This window comes from Scyliorhinus torazame, chromosome 27 (assembly GCF_047496885.1).
Source record: "Scyliorhinus torazame isolate Kashiwa2021f chromosome 27, sScyTor2.1, whole genome shotgun sequence".
NCBI classification, from domain to species: domain Eukaryota; kingdom Metazoa; phylum Chordata; class Chondrichthyes; order Carcharhiniformes; family Scyliorhinidae; genus Scyliorhinus; species Scyliorhinus torazame.
The window spans coordinates 24914606-24934599 of record NC_092733.1 but is presented as its reverse complement, the minus strand read 5'-3'; the positions used below and the strand labels follow the sequence as shown (position 1 = coordinate 24934599).

At 48.7% G+C, this 19994-nt stretch overlaps 1 protein-coding gene across 1 annotated transcript in view; it reads left to right on the top strand.

Annotated features, from left to right (window-relative positions):
* Nucleotides 1-19994, top strand: part of LOC140403317 (adhesion G protein-coupled receptor E3-like) — a 94101-nt gene that overhangs the window by 24584 nt on the left and 49523 nt on the right. The window contains exons 6-7 of the mRNA XM_072491163.1: nt 5723-5814; nt 15357-15528. Coding sequence (XP_072347264.1) covers nt 5723-5814; nt 15357-15528 — 264 coding nt within the window. The remainder of the gene's footprint in view (nt 1-5722; nt 5815-15356; nt 15529-19994) is intronic.

The window sequence follows — 19994 nt, the reverse complement described above, 5'->3', positions numbered from 1 at the left end:
GCCCGCTGCCTGGACCTGTTGATTCCCACCTTGGCCAGGCCAAAATGGCGAGTGCATCTGATCCCCCCTCCCCGCCCCGCCACGCCCATCTGTCCAGTATCGGGTGATCAAAGATCAGGAACGTTGGGATAAACTGCAGCCGGAAAGCGAGGTGCAACCTCCTCCCGAAAACCACAATTTAGGTAAACATGGGACACGGACCCCTCAAGGCCACAGGAAATACGGGCAGCCTGGGAATCCGTGAACCATCTTAGTCTATGGTTGTACGTAACTGCTGTGTGCAACACCCTCCGTGACAAAGTCTCCCCTGAAACTCTTTTGAGAGAACGCTTGAACAATAGGCAGATCAACAAATAAACACATTAAGTTGAAGTGACAGAAGCTAAATTCATCTAATCAAAGTAAAACATTGTTGGAAGAGCTGATGAAGGAGTCCAGCCCCTATGCTGCCCACCGCACATGGAAGTCTCTCTTTATACTTTATTGAGCAACACTACACAAATGGTCAAATTAACAATGTAAATTAAAGTGCTAACCAGGCGGGACTCTGTAACTAAAGAAAATGTCTCTCTTCCTACTGGTTTAATATCATCACTCAGTTGTCTCTGAATCATAAAGTTCATAGAATCCCCACAGTGCAGGAGGACGCCATTCAATTCCTCTGAAAGAGCACCCACCTCGGCCCACTCCCTCGCCCCACTCCTGCAACCCCGTAATCCGTAACCTGCACATCTTTGATCTTTGGACACCAAGGGGCAATTTAGCCTGGTCAGTCCACCTAACCTGCACATATTTGGACTGCGGGAGGAAACCGGAGCACCCGGAGGAAACCCACGCAGCCAAGGGGAGAACGTGCAAACACCACATCGGACGGTCACCGAAGGCCGGAATCGAAGCCAGGTCCTTGGCGCTGTGAGGAGGCCGTGCTAACCACCCCGCCACCGGTTTCAGGGTTCAAGCCCCACTCCAAAACTTGAGCACAAAAATCAAGGCTGAAATTGCAGTGCAGTTCCGAGGGAGGACTACACTGTTGGAGGCGCTGTGTTTCATAAGAACATAATAAGAACTAGGAGCAGGAATAGGCCATCTGGCCCCTCGAGCCTGCTCCACCATTCAATGAGATCATGGCTGATCTTTTGTGGACTCAGCTCCACTTTCCGGCCCGAACACCATAACCCTTAATCCCTTTATTCTTCAAAAAACTATCTATCTTTACCTTAAAAACATTTAATGAAGGAGCCTCTACTGCTTCACTGGGCAAGGAATTCCATAGATTCACAACCCTTTGGGTGAAGAGGTTCCTCCTAAATTCTGTCCTAAATCTACTTCCCCTTATTTTGAGGCTGTGCCCCCTAGTTCTGCTTTCACCCGCCAGTGGAAACAACCTGCCCGCATCTATCCTACCCATTCCCTTCATAATCTTATATGTTTCTATAAGATCCCCCCTCATCCTTCTAAATTCCAATGAGTACAGTCCCAGTCTACTCAACCTCTCCTCGTAATCCAACCCCTTCAGCTCTGGGATTAACCTAGTGAATCTCCTCTGCACACCCTCCAGAGCCAGTATGTCCTTTCTCAAGTAAGGAGACTAAAACTGAACACAATACTCCAGGTGTGGCCTCACTAACACCTTATACAATTGCAGCAGAACCTCCCTAGTCTTAAATTCCATCCCTCTAGCAATGAAGGACAAAATTCCATTTGCCTTCTTAATCACCTGTTGCACCTGTAAACCAACTTTTTGCGACTCATGCACTAGCACACCCAGGTCTCTCTGCACAGCGGCATGTTTTAATATTTTATCATTTAAATAATAATCCCTTTTGCTGTTATTCCTACCAAAATGGATAATCTCACATTTGTCAACATTGTATTCCATCTGCCAGACCCTAGCCCATTCACTTAGCCTATCCAAATCCCTTTGCAGACTTCCAGTATCCTCTGCACTTTTTGCTTTACCACTTATCTTAGTGTCGTCTGCAAACTTGGACACATTGCCCTTGGTCCCCAACTCCAAATCATCTATGTAAATTGTGAACAGTTGTGGGCCCAGCACTGATCCCTGAGGGACACCACTAGCTACTGATTGCCAACCAGAGAAACACCCATTAATCCCCACTCTTTGCTTTCTATTAATTAACCAATCCTCTATCCATGCTACTACTTTCCCCTGAATGCCATGCATCTTTATCTTATGCAGTAACCTTTTGTGTGGCACCTTGTCGAAGGCTTTCTGGAAATCCAGATGTACCACATCCATTGGCTCCCCGTTATCTACCGCACTGGTAATGTCCTCAAAAAATTCCACTAAATTAGTGAGGCATGACCTGCCCTTTATGAACCCATGCTGCGTCTGCCCAATGGGACAATTTCCATCCAGATGCCTCGCTACTTCTTCCTTGATGATAGATTCCAGCATCTTCCCTACTACCGAAGTTAAGCTCACTGGCCTATAATTACCCGCTTTCTGCCTACCTCCTTTTTTAAACTGTGGTGTCACGTTTACTAATTTCCAATCCGCCGGGACCACCCCAGAGTCTCGTGAATTTTGGTAAATTATCACTAGTGCACTTGCAATTTCGCTAGCCATCACTTTTAGCACTCTGGGATGCATTCCATCAGGTCCAGGAGACTTGTCTACCTTTAGCCCCATTAGCTTGCCCATCACTCCCTCCTTGGTGATAACAATCCTCTCAAGGTCCTCACCTGTCATAGCCTCATTTCCATCAGTCACTGGCATGTTATTTGTGTCTTCCATTGTGAAGACCGACCCAAAAAACCTGTTCAGTTCCTCAGCATATTTCCTCATCTCCCATTATTAAATCTCCCTTCTCATCCTCGAAAGGACCAATATTTACCTTAGCCACTCTTTTTTGTTTCATATATTTGTAGAAACTTTTACTATCTGTTTTTATATTCTGAGCAAGTTTACTCTCATAATCTATCTTATTCTTTTATATAGCTTTTTTAGTAGCTTTCTGTTGCCCCCTAAAGATTTCCCAGTCCTCTAGTCTCCCACTGATCTTTGCTACTTTGTATGTTTTTTCCTTCAATTTGATACTCTCCCTTATTTCCTTAGAAAACCACGGTCGATTTCCCCTCTTTTTACCGTCCTTCCTTTTTGTTGGTATAAACCTTTGCTGAGCACTGTGAAAAATCACTTGGAAGGTTCTCCACTGGTCCTCAACTGTTTCACCATAAAGTCTTTGCTCCCAGTCTACCTTAGCTAGTTCTTCTCTCATCCCATTGTAATCTCCTTTGTTTAAGCACAAAACACTAGTGCTTGATTTTACCTTCTCACCCTCCATCTGTATTTTAAATTCCACCATATTATGATCGCTCCTTCCGAGAGGATCCCTAACTATGAGATCCTGAATCAATCCTGTCTCATTACACAGGACCAGATCTAGGACCGCTTGTTCCCTCGTAGGTTCCATTACATACTGTTCGAGCAAACTATCGCGGATACATTCTATAAACTCCTCCTCAAGGCTGCCTTGACCGACCTGGTTAAACCAATCGACATGTAGATTAAAATCCCCCATGATGACTTCTGTACCATTTCTACATGCATCAGTTATTTCTTTGTTTATTGCCTGCCCCACCATAATGTTACTATTTGGTGGCCTATAGACTACTCCTATCAGTGACTTTTTCGCCTTACTGTTCCTGATTTCCACCCAAATGGATTCAACCTTATCCTCCATAGCACCGATGTCATCCCTTACTGTTGCCCGGATGTCATCCTTAAATAACAGAGCTACACCACCTCCCTTACCATCCACTCTGTCCTTCCGAATAGTTTGATACCCTCGGATATTTAACTCCCAGTCGTGACCATCCTTTAACCATGTTTCAGTAACGGCCACTAAATCATAGTCATTCACGATGATTTGCGCCATCAACTCATTTACCTTATTCCGAATACTACAAGCATTCAGGTAAAGCACACTTATGTTGGCTTTTTTACCTCTGTTCTGAATCTTAACACCTCAATCAGTAACCTCTCCTAAGTTATATTTCTTCTGAACCTTTCTCCTAATTTTCCATGTCGTTGAACCCATATCTTCCTGTAACAACCTGCCGCGTCGCTTACCATTAATGTTTTCACTTCCCGTTTTATTCCTTTTAGTATTTTTGGTCCTATTCACTGAGCTCCCCTCAGTCACTGTACCTTGTACTGTCACCCTTTTTGATTTTTGACTGTGGCTTCTCTGCCTTACACTTTCCCCCTTTCTGCCTTTTGTATCTGTCCCTATTTTACTACCTTCCAACTTTCTGCACCGGTTCCCATCCCCCTGCCACATTAGTTTAAACTCTCCCCAACAGCTCTAGCAAACCCCCCCCCCCAGGACATCGGTTCCAGTCCGGCCCAGGTGCAGACCGTCCGGTTTGTTCTGGTACCACCTCCCCCAGAACCGGTTCCAATGTCCCAGGAATATGAATCCCTCCCTCTTGCACCATCTCTCGAGCCATGTATTCATCCTATATATCCTGACATTCCTACTCTGACTAGCTCGTGGCACTGGTAGCAATCCCGAGATTACTACCTTTGAGGTCCTACTTTTTAGTTTAACTCCTAACTCCCTAAATTCAGCTTGTAGGATCTTGTCCCGTTTTTTACCTATATCGTTGGTGCCTATGTGCACCACAACAGCTGGCTGTTCACTCTCCCCCCCCCCCCCCCCCAGAATGCCCTGCAACCGTTCCGAGACATCCTTGACCCTTGCACCAGGGAGGCAACATACCATCCTGGAGTCTCGAATGAGTCATTAAACGGAGCATATTCAGCAACAACAAAAAACTGATTATCTGTCTATTATCACGACATGTGGAGAGTTTGCTGTGTGGAAACTTGTCCGCGAGGTTTCCGACGCGTCAAGCAATTGACAACATTTCAAAAAGTATTTCATTGGTTGTCAAGTGTTTTGACACAGCTGGTGGAGGTGAAAAGCTCAACAATTAACAGGCTGGCTTTCGTTTTCAAATTAAATCTCCATGACTTTGATTACCCCACCTCGGAAAATAACTTCTCCGTGTCTACTCAGCACATCCATTTAATATCTTAAACGCCTCAGACAGATCACCCCCTCAACTTCCTCAGCTCAAGGGGAATGTTGACCAAGCCAATGCCACCTGTTCTCATAGACTTAATCCGCTAAATCCCAGTAGAACAGAACAGAAAATCATTTTCATAATCTGATTGGTATGAAGATTTGGTCCGCCAGAGTAAAAATGGTGGAATTGCACACACAGGTGTTGGGCCTCACCCTTGACCCGTCCCCCTGCCACACCGTAACCCGCCCCGCCTCCCGGGGCTGTACAACTCCAACAAAAGGGAGGGCACCAATGGATCAGGTGGAGCTCAGTTGAACACACTCTTGTCCTATGTCAGGAAGATCAAGTCACAAGCCCAGGCATTTGAGATTATCATCGAGGCTAACACTTCAGGGCAGTGCTAAAATTCTGAAGGTGGGGTCTTAAACTGAGACCCGGTCAGATGGGTGTGAACGATCCCAAGGCCTTATTTCAAACGTGAGCAAAGGCGTTCTCCCAGTCCAGCGTTGACCACTCAACCATCGGCTGAACAAATGAGATGACCTGGTCAGTTATTTTGCTCTGTGTGGCAGTCACAACGCCGACAGAACTTCCAAAGTTGTAGAACACTATTTCAGAATATGGGTCAATGCATAAATCCAATTGCTTCTTCATTCAATTTCAGGAAATATGACAAAAGTCAAAGATGAGGTGGAAAATCTGGATACCTTCATCCGTCGACTGAACCAGAATAATGTATCCGCTTTACCTGTGATGGTGAGTTATTGAACGTTTCCCAGTATTCGATCTTCCAGGCCCCTCGCATCCTCTACCCATGGCAATTGACTGGCTGGTGCTGGAGGCGTTCAACGTTGTTATGTTCCGACCAGGTGAGAGAGGGGGGGAAGAATCCCTTCTCTTTTTCCCACACTTCGGTTGACCATAACGGGTGTTTTGAAATTTAGAAGGACGAGTGCGCCAATGGGCAGGATTCTCCAGTCCCCCAGCCGTGTGTTTCTCGCCCGCGCACGTTCAGTGGCGGTGGGATTCTATCTTCCCGCAGCTTGTCAATCGGATTTACCACGTAAACCACCCCACACCACCAGGAAATCCACAGACGGGGATGTGCTGCAAACAGGAAAAGTGAATCCCGACAACCAGAGAGCTCTGGACAATATTAAATATTAGATAGGGATTTATGATGGATGTAGAAATTGTTCCATATTATATTTCATGTTTGTGGCAGTATTGTTATTAAGAACTCTGGTTTATAATGCAAAATAATAATATTATAATAATATAATAATAATCCAGACAGTGTGTCTGCTAAAGCTGTAATTAAGATGTCATAAAAGGTGAGGTGATTATTGTTTTTCACGTTTACAGAGAGGTGGCTAAAGAAACATTATTTTAGTTGCAGGAGATTCCCTGGTGTATAGATAATCTGAGGGGTTGTATTTACTCCTAGATAAGAAGGTGATGGGACATCTTAGTGGGATACAGATGATGTAATAAATCAGAGGAGCCAGGTCTTCCTGTAGTTTGCAGTTTGGCTAAATACTGTTAGGTTCAGCAGAACAGTCGGACAAGACAGAAGAATTTTAAGGTTGTTCCTCAAACGGGTCTCTCTCTCTCTCTCCAAAGGTCTGCACAGATAAGCAAGTAACCTGTTGTGTTAACTTATTTCTTAAGTGGCATTTGAACTATAAGTGGTTGCTTAATTGGAATTAGTGGCAGGTGTGAGTAGTAAGTTAAATTTTCCATTTCATTTAAGAACTGTTTAACTGTTAATTGTAAAGCTATTTCCTCTGATGTTAATGTGATTAATTATGTTTTAAACTCACGTTTCTTTTAACATAAAAAGATACCGATTGGCCAGAGTCGTCACTTCTGGGGTGAAGGGGCTGGTTTAGCACAGGGCTAAAGAGCTGGCTTTGAAAGCAGACCAAGGCAGGCCAGCAGCACGGTTCAATTCCCGTACCAGCCTCCCCAAACAGGCGCCGGAATGTGGCGACTAGGGGCTTTTCACAGTAACTTCATTTGAAGCCTACTTGTGATAATAAGCAATTTTCATTTCATTTCAAGTATCATTTCCTCACAGTTTCAAATATTGGAACATTGTTTGGGGTTTTCGTCCGGTACACTAACAAAAGTTGGGGTCTGGTCCCATGTCCTAACAAATTAAGAACATAAGAACTAGGAGCAGGAGTAGGCCATCTGGCCCCTCGAGCCTGCTCCACCATTCAATGAGATCATGGCTGATCTTTTGTGGACTCAGCTCCACTTTCCGGCCCGATCACCATAACCCTTAATCCCTTTATTCTTCAAAAAACTATCTGTCTTTATCTTAAAAACATTTAATGAAGGAGCCTCTACTGCTTCACTGGGCAAGGAATTCCATAGATTCACAACCCTTTGGGTGAAGAATTTCCTCCTGAGCTCAATCCTAAATCTACTTCCCCTTATTTTGAGGTTATGCCCCCGAGTTCTGCTTTCACCCGCCAGTGGAAACAACCTGCCCGCATCTATCCTATCTATTCCCTTCATAATCTTATATGTTTCTATAAGATCCCCCCACATCCTTCTAAATTCCAACGAGTACAGTCCCAGTCTACTCAACCTCAACCTTAAAAGCAGATGTTTGAGGGCTGAGGTAGTATAAGGTGGTATTGTCAGCTGTTTGAGTTTGCGAGGTAGACACGCTGTGGCAGGTCTCCGAGCTTACTTCATTAATGCAGTACTGTCGCTCCCTGAGGCAGCTCCACAGCAGCTGTCAGCCTTCAAGGAGCTTGCTGGGAAAGACCATCCTCACCCCTACATTCACTTGGCTCAGCGCACACCCTCTTCCTGCACCAACCCCCCACTCTGACCCTCAGTTCATTGGCCAGCTAGTGTCAAACCTCAGCCAGAGTCCGATCATGGCCGGACGCGCAAATCGCATCCGCTTCCAGACTCGCTGATCGCCTGTGCCCAACGAGCGCAAGATTCAGGCCATCGTTCTGCCCTGGGAGTGTCCCTTTGAGAAAGGTTTTTGTCTTATCACATGGCTTCAGTGATGTCATTTTGTGGGTGGAGCTGAGAGTTTTGTCTTACTTTCGTTTTCATTTTTGACTGCTGTGGACTACAGACAGAGAAAATAAGGGTATTGGCCTGTCTCTCTCTATTTCCAGTTTAAAGAATTGTTCCAGAAAAAAACCCATTGATTATAGCTACCTGCTTTGGTGACTTCAAAGATATAGTTGGCTTTCCAGAAGGGTTCAAACCTGCTGGTGAGATGGGGTCAGAATCTCAGGGAAAGCCAGTCTTATTCAAGTGAGAATGCAGAGTGCTAGGCCCTTGAAAAGGGATTTTAGGTTCCTGAGATTTTGTTTTTGAATTGGAACAGTTAAGGGGGAATTCATTAAGTGTTATACATACATTACTGTAGCTATGGGGTATCTTTATGTTTGTAATTGATTAAAAAACTCTTGTTGTGTGTTTACCTATATATGTTAACTAAGTTCTTAGAATAAAACTTAATTTGATGAAGGTGTCTGGGTAGACTGTTGAATCACACCTGAAGTGAAGGTTCTTGTGCTCATCCTCGCCAAATTCAACATAACGGTTGTAGGTCAGGTGGACTTCATAATACACTTTGGAGTTTCTAAATCCTGGCCCATAACAGTTCCCGTTATAGATGAGCAGCACATGTGACCGATGGGTCAGAAATGACCAGAAATGACTTCCGGTGGCGGCCATGAGGAAGTAGGTCGCACATTTGGTGGCTCCCGCTCGTGATGGACTTTTTGGACCTTCTTCCCCTGCCTTTTTTTGGAATTTTGTTGAGGGGTCGGTGGTGGATGAGCCTGTGAGGAGGAATCCCACCCAGTAAATGGAGACACGGTACAGAAGTGGACGCCAGGGAAGGACGAACCGAATCGAGCAGGCACGTGCAGATTCTGCAGCAAAGGAAAGCACGGCGGATCTGCAGAGTACTGGCTCGGCGGCCTAGTGGACACCGGACCAGCTGATGGAGTTTATTCGGGAGGGCATTGCCAAGCAAAAAAAGCAATACCTGGACCCGATCAAGGAGTCGATCACTCGGGTGGAGCAGAGACTGGAAGCCCAAGACCGGGCGGTCCAGAAGGAGGAGGAAATGATGGCTGAGCATGAGGAACAGCTAACTGTGCTGGAGGCGCAGGTGGGGCTGATGAAAGAGCAACAGAAAAGGCTGCAACACAAGGTGGAGGACCTAGAGAATAGGTCCCGCCGGCAGAACTTTAGGATTGTTGGCCTCCTGAGGGATGTGAGGGGTCGGACGCAAGGGCTTATGTGGCGAATATGCTCGAGAAGTTAATGGGCGAGGGGTCGTTTTGTAGACCCCTGGAAGTGGGCAGAGCGCACAGAACGATTGCGAGGTTGCTACGGGCGAATGAGCCACCGAGGGCGATGGTGGTACAAATGCACAGATTCCTGGATAAGGAGCAGATTTTGCATTGGGCCAAGCAGACACGGAGCTGTAAGAGGGAGAATAACATTCTGCGCATCTACCAAGATCTGGGTGCGGACCGGGCCAAGAGAAGAGCGGGTTTCAACCGAGTGAAATCGACCCTTTTCAAGAGGAAGGTGAAGTTTGGTCTACTTTATCCAGACTCGTTTACGGGTCACCGATGAAGAGCGGCAATTTTACTTCGAGTCGCTGGAAGAAGCAATGGACTTTGTGAAAAGCAATGATCTAGATCGAGGCTGAGGTGACTGATCTTTGCTGTAAGGATTCTGCTAAAATTGTTCTTACTTTTGCACTTTGTAACTTTTTGGGGGGCTGATGCTAAGTTTTGTGAGTTAACTTTATACTGGTGGGGGAAGGGTGGGTGAATCTTTGATGTTTTTTCTTTGGATGTGTTTGGGTGGAAACATGCCTTTCGAAGCGGGGGGAGGGGGAGGGAACAAAAGGAGGTAAGATGTCTGGCGCCATGGGGGAGGGAGTCAAATAGCCAGCTGGGCGGGTTGGCTCATAGAAGCCCAGTGGGGGGTGAGCAGATGTTTTGTTTGTTGAAGGGCGTTGCATTTATTGTGCTGTTAACGGGGGGGGGGGGGGGGGGGCATTGCTCTGCTGACAGGGGAGGGGCGGAGGCTACCTGAGGGCGGGCCGGAGGGAGCACGGGGCACAGGCTGGAGGCTGGCCTAAGAAGGGGGATGGTTGATCGGCAGGGAGGGGGGAATGAGAAGCCTCCTGACCAGGCTGATCATGTGGGACGTCAGAGGGATGAATGGACCGGCTAAGAGGACTCACGTGTTTGCACATTTGAGGGGATTGAAGGCGGACGGCTTAATGCTACAGGAGACACACCTGATAGTAATTGATCAGACCAGACTGAGGAAAGGATGGGTCAGGCAGGTATTTCACTCTGGGCTGGATTCCAAGACTAGAGAGGCCGCGATCCTGATTAATAAGCGAGTGTCATTTGAGGCGGGAAGAATAGTTGCGGATGTGGGGGGTAGATATATCTTGGTTAGCAGGAAGCTGGAAGGGTTGCCGGTGGTGCTTATGAATGTCTACGCACCAAACTGGGATGATGTGGAGTTTGTAAGACGGATGTTAGGGAAGATCCCGGATCTGGATTCCCACAAGCTGATCATGGGGTGGGGGGGGGGGGACTTCAATACAGTCATTGACCCAAGACTGTGTCATGATATTCATATAAACATATCATGGTGCAATCACACATACACACTGATGGACAGATCAACGGACCAATCAACACACACGCAACATCACAGCCAATCACCAGCGAGAGCACACGCACTATAAAATGGGGAACACCACAGTTCCCGCTCATTCCAGCAGGAGACAGCTCAGAGCACGGAGCTCACAGCGTGCCACTCAGACATAGACCATGTGCTGAGTGCCTCTCTAAGATAGTGTTAGGGCTGGGTCCACAGGTTAACGGGTAAAGTACGAACCACAGCCATGAGTTAACAGATGTTGTTATCAAGAGTAATAAAATAGAGTTGTACCATCTACAACCGTGTTGGTTCGTCTGTATAGCGGAACACCCAACACGACAGGCTGGACCGGTCCAGTTCAAGAACAGATAGGGTGCCGGCAATGGCGACGGAACTAAAGGGGTTCATGGAGCAGATGGGTGGGGCAGACCCATGGAGGTTTGGATGGCCAAGAGCAAAGGAGTCCTCCTTCTCACACGTACATAAAGTATACTCCCGGATCGACTTTTTTATTTTGAATAGGGCTTTACTGGCGGGGGTGGTTGACACCGAGTATTCGGCGATTGCTGTGTCGGACCATGCCCCACATTGGGTTGACCTACGGGTGGGCAAGGAGGGTGGTCAGCGCCCGCAATGGCGATTGGATGTGGGACTGTTAGCGGACGAGGGGTTGTGCGGCCGGGTGAGGGAATCCATCCAGAACTACCTGGAGATTAACGATATGGGAGAGGTCTCAGCAGCAATGGTTTGGGACGCACTGAAGGCAGTGGTCAGAGGGGAGCTGATTTCGATTCAGGCCCATAGGGAGAAGGAAGAGAGGGCAGAGGCGGATAGGTTGGTCGGGGAAATACTTCAGGTAGACAGGAGGTATGCGGAGGCCCCAGAGGTAGGATTACTGAAGGAACGACGGAGGCTCCAGGTGGAATTTGGCTTATTATCTACGGGGAAGGCGGTGGAGCAGTTGAGGAAGGCGAGGGGGGCGATATTTGAGTATGGAGAGAAGGCTAGTAGAATGCTCGTGCACCAGCTCAGGAAAAGGGAGGCAGCTAGGGAGAGTGGACGACAGAGGAGGGAACACAATCTTGGACCCAGCGGGGGTCAACAGGGTATTTAAGGAGTTCTACAGCAGGCTATGCGAGTCGGAACCCCCAGCGGGAGTGGAAGGAATGAGGCAATTTCTGGGAGGGCTGGAATTCCCGAAGGTGGACGAAGGGTGGTCGAAGGGCTGGGAGCCCCGATAGAGATTGATGAAATAGCAGATGGACTGGAGGCCTTGCAGTCAGGCAAGGCCCCAGAACCAGATGATCACCCAGTGGAATTTTATAAAGAGTTCTCTGAGATGCTGGGCCCACTGTTGGTGAGGACGTTTAACGAGGCAAGGGAGCGCGGTGTTCTTCCCCCGACAATGTCACAGGCCTCAATTTCGCTGATCCTGGAGCAGGAGAATGACTCTGAGCTATGTGGGTCTTACAGGCCGATTTCCCTGTTGAATGTTGATGCCAAACTGTTAGCTAAAATCTTGCCCTCAAGGATAGAACACTGTGTCCCGGGGGTGATAGAAGACCAGACGGGGTTCATTAAGGGTAGGGAGCTAACGGCCAACGTTAGAAGGCTTTTGAATGTAATCATGAGGCCCCCAGAGGGAAAGGAGGTGGAGGTAGCGGTCGCAATGGACGCGGAGAAGGCCTTTGACCGGGTGGAATGGAACTATCTGTGGGAGGTGTTGGGGCGGTTTGGGTTTGGTCGGGGTTTCATTGACTGGGTCAGGCTGCTGTACCAGGCACAATGTTTGGCGAATGTTTGAATGAACCGGCTGACGTTGAGCTATTTTAAACTGCACTGGGGGCCGAGGCAGGGATGCCCCCTCTCTCCGTTGCTGTTCGCTCTGGCCATTGAGCCACTGGCTATGGCGTTAAGAGCTTCCAGGGGCTGGAAGGGGCTGGTCCGGGGTGGGGTGGAACACAGGGGTCTCGTCATACACCGACGACCTGCTCCTGTATGTTTCCGACCCATTAGAGGGGATGGGAGGGATCATGAGGATTTTAGGGGAATTTGGCCATTTCTCGGGGTACAAATTGAACATGGGGAAAAGCGAGGTGTTTGCGATCCAGGCAAGGGGGCAGGGGAGGAGACTGGGAGATCTGCCGTTTAGAGTGGTGGGAGGGAGCTTCTGTTATTTAGGGATCCAGGTGGCATGAGACTGGGGGCTGTTACATAAACTAAACTTGACCCGGTTAGTGGAACAAATGAAAGAGGACTTCCGAAGGTGGGATATGCTCCCGTTATCACTGGCGGGGAGGGTACAGACAGTGAAAATGACGGTCCTCCTGAGATTCCTGTTTGTCATTCAGTGCCTCCCCATCTTTATCTCAAAGGTCTTTTTCAAGTGGGAAAATAAGGTGATCTCGAGTTTTGTTTGGGCGGGTAAAACTCCGCGACTGAAGAAGGTGATGCTGGAGCCTGGCCGGAGGGAGGGTGGGCTGGCGATGCCGAACTTTAGCAACTATTACTGGGTGGAAAATATAGTCACAATTAGGAAGTAGGTAGTGGGGGAAGGGTCGGTGTGGGAGTGAGTAGAGGCAGCATCTTGTAAGGACACGAGTTTAGGGGCATTGATCATGGCCCCTCTGCCGTTCCCGCCGGCCCGGAATTCCACAAGCCCGGTGGTAGTAGCAGCCCTGAGAGTCTGGGGGCAGTGGAGGAAACATGTGAGAGCGGAGGCAGCATCGGTTTGGGCTCCAACCTGTAACAACCATCGGTTTGCCCCAAGGAGACTAGATGGAGGGTTTCAGGGATGGCAGAGAGCAGGGACCGGGAGGATGGGAGATTTGTTTGTAGATGGGAGCTTCCCCGGTTTGAGGGAGTTAGAGGAGAAGTTTGAGTTGACGGGAGGGAATGGGTTTAGATATCTGCAGATTCGGGACTTTTTGTGAAGGCAGGTTCCAACCTTCCCGCTCCTACCGTCATGTGGGATACAAGATAGGGTAATTTCTAGAGTATGGGTGGGAGAGGGGAACGTCTCAGATATCTATAAAGAACTCATGGAGTCCGAGGAAACGCAGACAGAGGAGCTAAAGCACAAAAGGGAGGAGGAGTTGGGGGGAGAGATCGAGGCAGGTCTCTGGGCGGATGCGTTAGGCAGGGTCAACATGTCCACATCATGCGCCAGGCTCAGCCTGATACAATTTGAGGTCGTTCACCGGGCACACATGACGGTGGCCCGGATGAGCAAGTTTTTTGGGAAAGAAGACAGGTGTGCCAGGTGTGCGGGAGGGCCAGCGAACCATGTCCACATGTTTTGGGCATGTTCGAAGCTTAGGGGATTCTGGCAGGGGTTTGCAGACATCATGGGCGTCATTCTCCGACCCCCCCGCCGTGTCGGAGAATGGCCGTTGGCCGCCGTGAATCCCGCCCCCGCAGAAGTCTCCGGTACCGGAGATTGGGCGGGGGCGGGAATCGGGCCGCACCGGTTGGCGGGACCCTCCGCTCAATTCTCCGGCCCGGATGGGCCGAAGTCCCGCCCAGAAATTGCCTGTCACGCCGGCGTAAATTAAACCTGGTATTTACCGGCGGGACCAGGCGGCGTGGGCGGGCTCCGGGGTCCTGGGGGGGGCGCGGGACGATCTGACCCCGGGGGGTGCCCCCACGGTGGTATGGGCCCGCGATCGGGGCCCACCGATCCGCGGGTGGGCCTGTGCCGTGGGGGCACTCTTTCCCTTCCGCCTCCGCCACGGCCTCCACCATGGCGGAGGCGGATGTGACTCTCCCCACTGCGCATGCGCGGGAAACTGTCAGCGGCCGCTGACGCTCCCGTGCATGCACCGGAAAACTGTCAGCGGCCGCTGACGCTCCCGCGCATGCGCCGCATTTCCGCGCCAGCTGGCGGGGCAACAAACGCCATTTCCGCCAGCTGGCGGGGTGGAAATCCCTCCGGCGCCAGCCTAGCCCCTCAAGGCCAAAGATGCGGCCTTTGGGGCGGCGCGATGCCCGTCTGATTGGCGCCGATTTGGGCGCCGTTGGGGGAGAATTTCGACCAATGTCCACGGTGTTAAAAACAGGGGTGGCACCGAGTCCAGAGGTGGCGATTTTCGGAGTGTCGGAGGAACCGGGAGTCCAGGGGGCGAGAGAGGCAGACGTTCTGGCCTTTGCTTCCCTGGCAGCCCGGAGATGGATACTGTTAGCATGGAGGGACTCGAAGCCTCCAAAACCTGGGTCAATGTCATGGCTGGGTTTCTCAGCCTTGAGAAAATCAAGCTCGTCCTAAGAGGGTCGTCCAGAGATGGCAGCCATTTGTCGACTTCTTTCGAGAAAATTAACTGTCAGCAGAGTCTAGATTACTGTTTTAGGAAGGTGGGACCAGTGAGGGAAGTAGAGGATCGTTGCACTGTGTTTATAGTTGTTTGTATATACTGTTACTGTATAAAATCACAAATGCCTTAATAAAATATTTTACAAAATAAAATGACCAGAAATAAATCACCTGTCTGTGGCTATGAGGTGCATGTCGCAGACAACGCGTTACCAGTCAGAGGGAATAATGGTCCAATTGTCAGGTTTCTTTCCGATCAATGGGCTAGTGACACGCGGGGTAATGAATGCATTCTCATTGGCAGGAAATTGTCACTCTCACAGAGCGTTTTATCGACGACCCCAAGTGGGAGAAGTTGGAGCCCGACGCCAAACACAGCATGGCCTCTGAACTGCTGCAGACCGTGTCCAGCTCCATGATGACCGCTGCTTTGAGGGCACCTAATGGAACGTTGACCGCAGCATCAGAGTTTCTGGGTAGGTCTCGATCAAATTTGAATCCAATGATGGGTTTGCAACATGCTGCTCACTGCCGCTCACCTCCACCTTGATGCAGGATCAGGAGTAGATCATTCAGACCTTCCAGCCTCTTCTGTTCCACCATTCAATGAGATCATTGCTGGTCTGTACCGTAAGTCCATTCATTAACTCCCTGCTCATATCAATATCCAATTCACAATTATTAATTGAGCTAGATCTGCTTTTTTTTGTTCAGGTTTCATAGAATTATAGACCACATAATCATAAAATTTACAGTGCAGAATGAGGACATTGGGTCCATCAAGTCTGCACCATCCCTTGGAAAGAGCACCCTACTTAAGCCCATGCCTCTAGCCTTTCACCGTAAGCCCAGTCACCCCACCTAACCTTTTGGACACTAAGGGACAATTTTAGCATGGCCAATCCACCTAACCTGCACATCTTTGGACTGTGGGAGGAAACCGGAGCACCCGGAGGAAACCCACGCTACCACCCTTGGCATGAAGAGATGGTGATGCCAATTATTCAAGACTTGTTTGCCTCCTAAAGTGATGCCACCAGAAGCTAAGCTAGTCTTTCTTCATTCTCCAGATGCAGTATTGAACCCAAATCTAACACCCCCCCCCCCCCAAACCCTCCCCCCCCCCCTCCACCACCAGCACCACCATCATCACCACCGCCGTTGCAGCCCAGCCCACTGCCTGTCAGTTCTGGTCAATGGAAAATGCAGTTGCTGCGGGAGTTTCACATCTATTCGACTACAGTGTCCCTCAATCCCCTCAATCCCCACCTCCTCAATTGACCAGACGACACTTAGAGTTTCAGTTCAAGAACTTTATTCTGGCTTTAGCAGGGCAGCTAAGCATCCAGTAGGTGGCTTGCCAGCTCCCTGGTCATTGAAAATACAGAACAATTATGTCTGTGCTTATCTTCCAAGTAATTAACATACACCAATCAAAAGAATACATTTGTTTTGAAGTTATCGATATCCATTCATAACTAATAATTAGGATTACATAATGTATAACACATGAGTATGATTACCAATCATAATCGGTGCACATATGTTTATTTATAATATCGCCAAGCACATATTCGTCTCTACTTCTCTAATAATTGCTAGACATGAGTAAGATAAAGATATGCCTGAGCTGTGGTGTATCGTACTCCCCTCCCATTGTCCAGTGTTCTGTCAGGCCCACATGAACTGCAGCTGCGTAATGATCAATTTTGTGTGTGAGCCATGTGACTCCTGCTTCTGTATAATTAACATATAATTGAGTTGTATCTGTAGACTGGCTGAGTCGAAGCAACTGGTTTCCCATCATTAGTTTTCTGTCTTTAAGAGTTTAGCAGCTCACAAGCAGCAGCTTGGGCAAGCCTGTTGGTCAGTATTATTCGGGTTAGTGAGGTTTAATGTCTGCGACTGTGTAAATTGCATCTCCCATAATGATGAGGTCAGAAAACACATGAGTACGGGAGAAGTTGGAGAAGGTTCATAGCTTCAACAGTTTAACACCTAGTCGGGGTAGCTATACCTAAATTTAGTTGTGCAAAATAAACCAGTTGTTGTTTGAACATTCCAATGTCTCAGTACCCATTCCGACAAAGAGACAGACAACAAGGACGATGCCACGACAATTAGTCCTCATGGAACATGGAATGTTCTCACTGTTACATGGCCAATATTCATCTCTCAAACCTCCAATAGCAGTCCAGACCAGATTGACCTATCTTTTCTGTCATTGCTGTTTGAGGTGAATTGTCAATGCAAACTTACATTGTTGCAGTATGGGAAGGTGGTGGCAAAGTGGTATTGTCCTTGGACTAGCAAACCAGAGACCCAGAGTAATGCTTTGGGGACCCAGGTACAAATTCCACCACCGCAGATGGTTAAATTTGAATAAACACCTTACCAATAAAGCTCTTGTTTGTCTGTACCTTCGTGGTCTGCTGGCCTACCTTGAAAAAGAGCACAAGGAAAGCTGGCGACGAGGAGGTCGGAACCAAGCTGCCAAACTCCTGGAAAAGTTTGTTGAAAAATTGCCGATCTGTGCACAGACATCCGAAAAGGATTTTAAAGCGAAATATTTTGGTGCACCAAAGTTGGCAATGGAGGGGTGTCAAATATCAGTAGCAGTCACTGAAGGAACCAAAATTGAAATATAGATTTCGGAGGAAACAACATCGAAAAGAAGCTTGCCACGTTCTCTGCCCAGAAAGGTCTGGAGGAGTAGTGGGAGCACTGTGAGTAGCAAGTATCCTGCAACAAGAGTTTAGAACGTAGAGTATTCCAAAACTCTGAAAGAAACAGGCTGAGCTCAGGGGTACCTTGTTTCAAAAAATAGCAAGGTGGTGCTAATGATTTTGTGGCACAACATGCTTGCGCAAGCCCTTTCCATCGTAAAAATGGCAGGAACATTTGGCACCGTGGGACAGTATGGTGAGAACATTGAGCGGTGAAGTTCACATATTGCCATTGTCCCGGCACTGACGGGACTGGTCTCCTGCACCAGTGTTCTTCAAACTCGGGGGCGCGACCCACGGGCGGATGTCGGGAGGGTTGCGGAGCCGTCCTTCGCGGCGCTCCCGATCGTGCAAATCCCCAAGCAGCAGCCGGCTTTTAATAACGCCGGCTGCAAGCGGCCTTGAAAATGGCCGCGAACATGTTAAAAAAAATTGGCCGCAGTGCGCGCACGATCATCGGCACGCATGCGCAAAACTATGTGCATGAGCGCCAATGATCAGGCGCGCATGCGCAGTGTGGTGGCTATTTTTTTAAACGGTCGCAGCTTTTTGTTTTACAAGTCCGGGGGGGCGGGAGGGGGGGGGGTTTATTCATTTTATTCATTTATTTAATTTATTTATTTATTTTATTCATTTAATTTTTTTTTCATTTATTTTATTCATTTATTTTTTACAAGTTTGGTGGGGTTTTATTTAATAAAATTTTACGGAAAAAAATGCAGAACTTTGGACAGATGGAGACTCCATACTTTCCGACACCGGAAGGCTTCACCTTCATCCAACAGGTTCCATTGGAGGAGCGTGTACGAGGGCCAAAGGGACCCAAAAACATTTCCTCCATTTTTATCAGCAGCAAACAAGGTAAGAGAAAATGGTGGGTCGTGCAGGTCGGCCGGCATGGGTCGCGAAGGTCGGCCGGCGTGGGTCGCACAGGTTGGCCGGCGTGGGTCCCGAAGGTTGGCCGGTTGGTAAAAATGGCTCCCCGGGAAAAAAGTTTGAAGAACATTGTCCTACACAATTGAAACTCCAGTCAATGTTGTGTGGAGGAGACATGCTGATCAACGTTTAGGAACTAGAACTATTCTGCCAGAGGCAGAGTCAACCGAGCATCTGAAAGAAACTGTGCCAAGCGAAGATCAAGACATTCCTGTGAACCTGACAATACCAGAAACAACTGTGCAAGACAGAACCCCAGTTGAGGACATTTCAAGACCGGGTGGGGGGAGGCATTGTGTATCCATGTTTGTTCCGAGTTGGAATAAGAATTTGATAACGTGTCGCATTGATGACATCGTTGCACGTGCAAATGGGCAGTCTATCTTAACAGACTGTACAATAAACACCTTTCCAATAAAGCTCTTGTTTGTTTGTCCCTTCGTGGTCTGCAAGGCTATCCTTCAAAAGTACCACAGGGCGAAGCCCGAAAATGAGGCCCTGCTCAGGCCCCAGCTGGAAGAGAGGGGACCTCGCCATCGATGGCCTCTTTTGAGTGCGCCTCCCACACCCCACCTCACAAAGTTCGCCCCTCCACCGGAGCTCCCTTCACCTTGGCCCCTCCGGCAAAGCCTCCTTTCCCCCCGCCATGCAAACTCCTCTGAGACATCATCTTACCTCCATTTCTCCGGCAAAGCCTCCTTTCCCCCGCCATGCAAACTCCTCTGAGGCATCATCTTACCTCCATTTCCCCCCCCCACCATATCCAGACCTGGTCCAGGACTCCAAGGACTCTGGGGAATGCTTGCAGTTCCAGTCTTGTCCACTGCAGCTTCTGGCGCTTCAGGGACGAGCGAGCTACCGACTAGTCCGATTGGTTGGCAGGTCTCCGAGGCAGGACTACCTCTCGAGTGAGAGGCGGACCCCCCTCCTCCAGCCTTCAGGTGGCGGAGACAGGAAAGCCCGCCATGCTAAAGCTCCTGGCCAGCATGGCTAAACCCTATTCTCTGCTCAGATACCTCATTGCTGATTGTCGAAATGCACTCCGTGTAAGAATTGCCATTTCCTACCTTATAATGGGCTGTCAAGTGAGTTGGGATAGCTTGACGCTGAGAGGGGTTTGATGCTGATGTGAGGCGATTATCCCTGATCATATTGGATGGCAGGGAAGGCTCAAATGGTTTGTCCCGGCTCTCATTTCCTGGTGTTCTGATGAAGTGAGGTCCCCCCACACCTTAAATTATTTTCCCCTGGATGAGCTCAGACGGGTCATTTAACCTGCG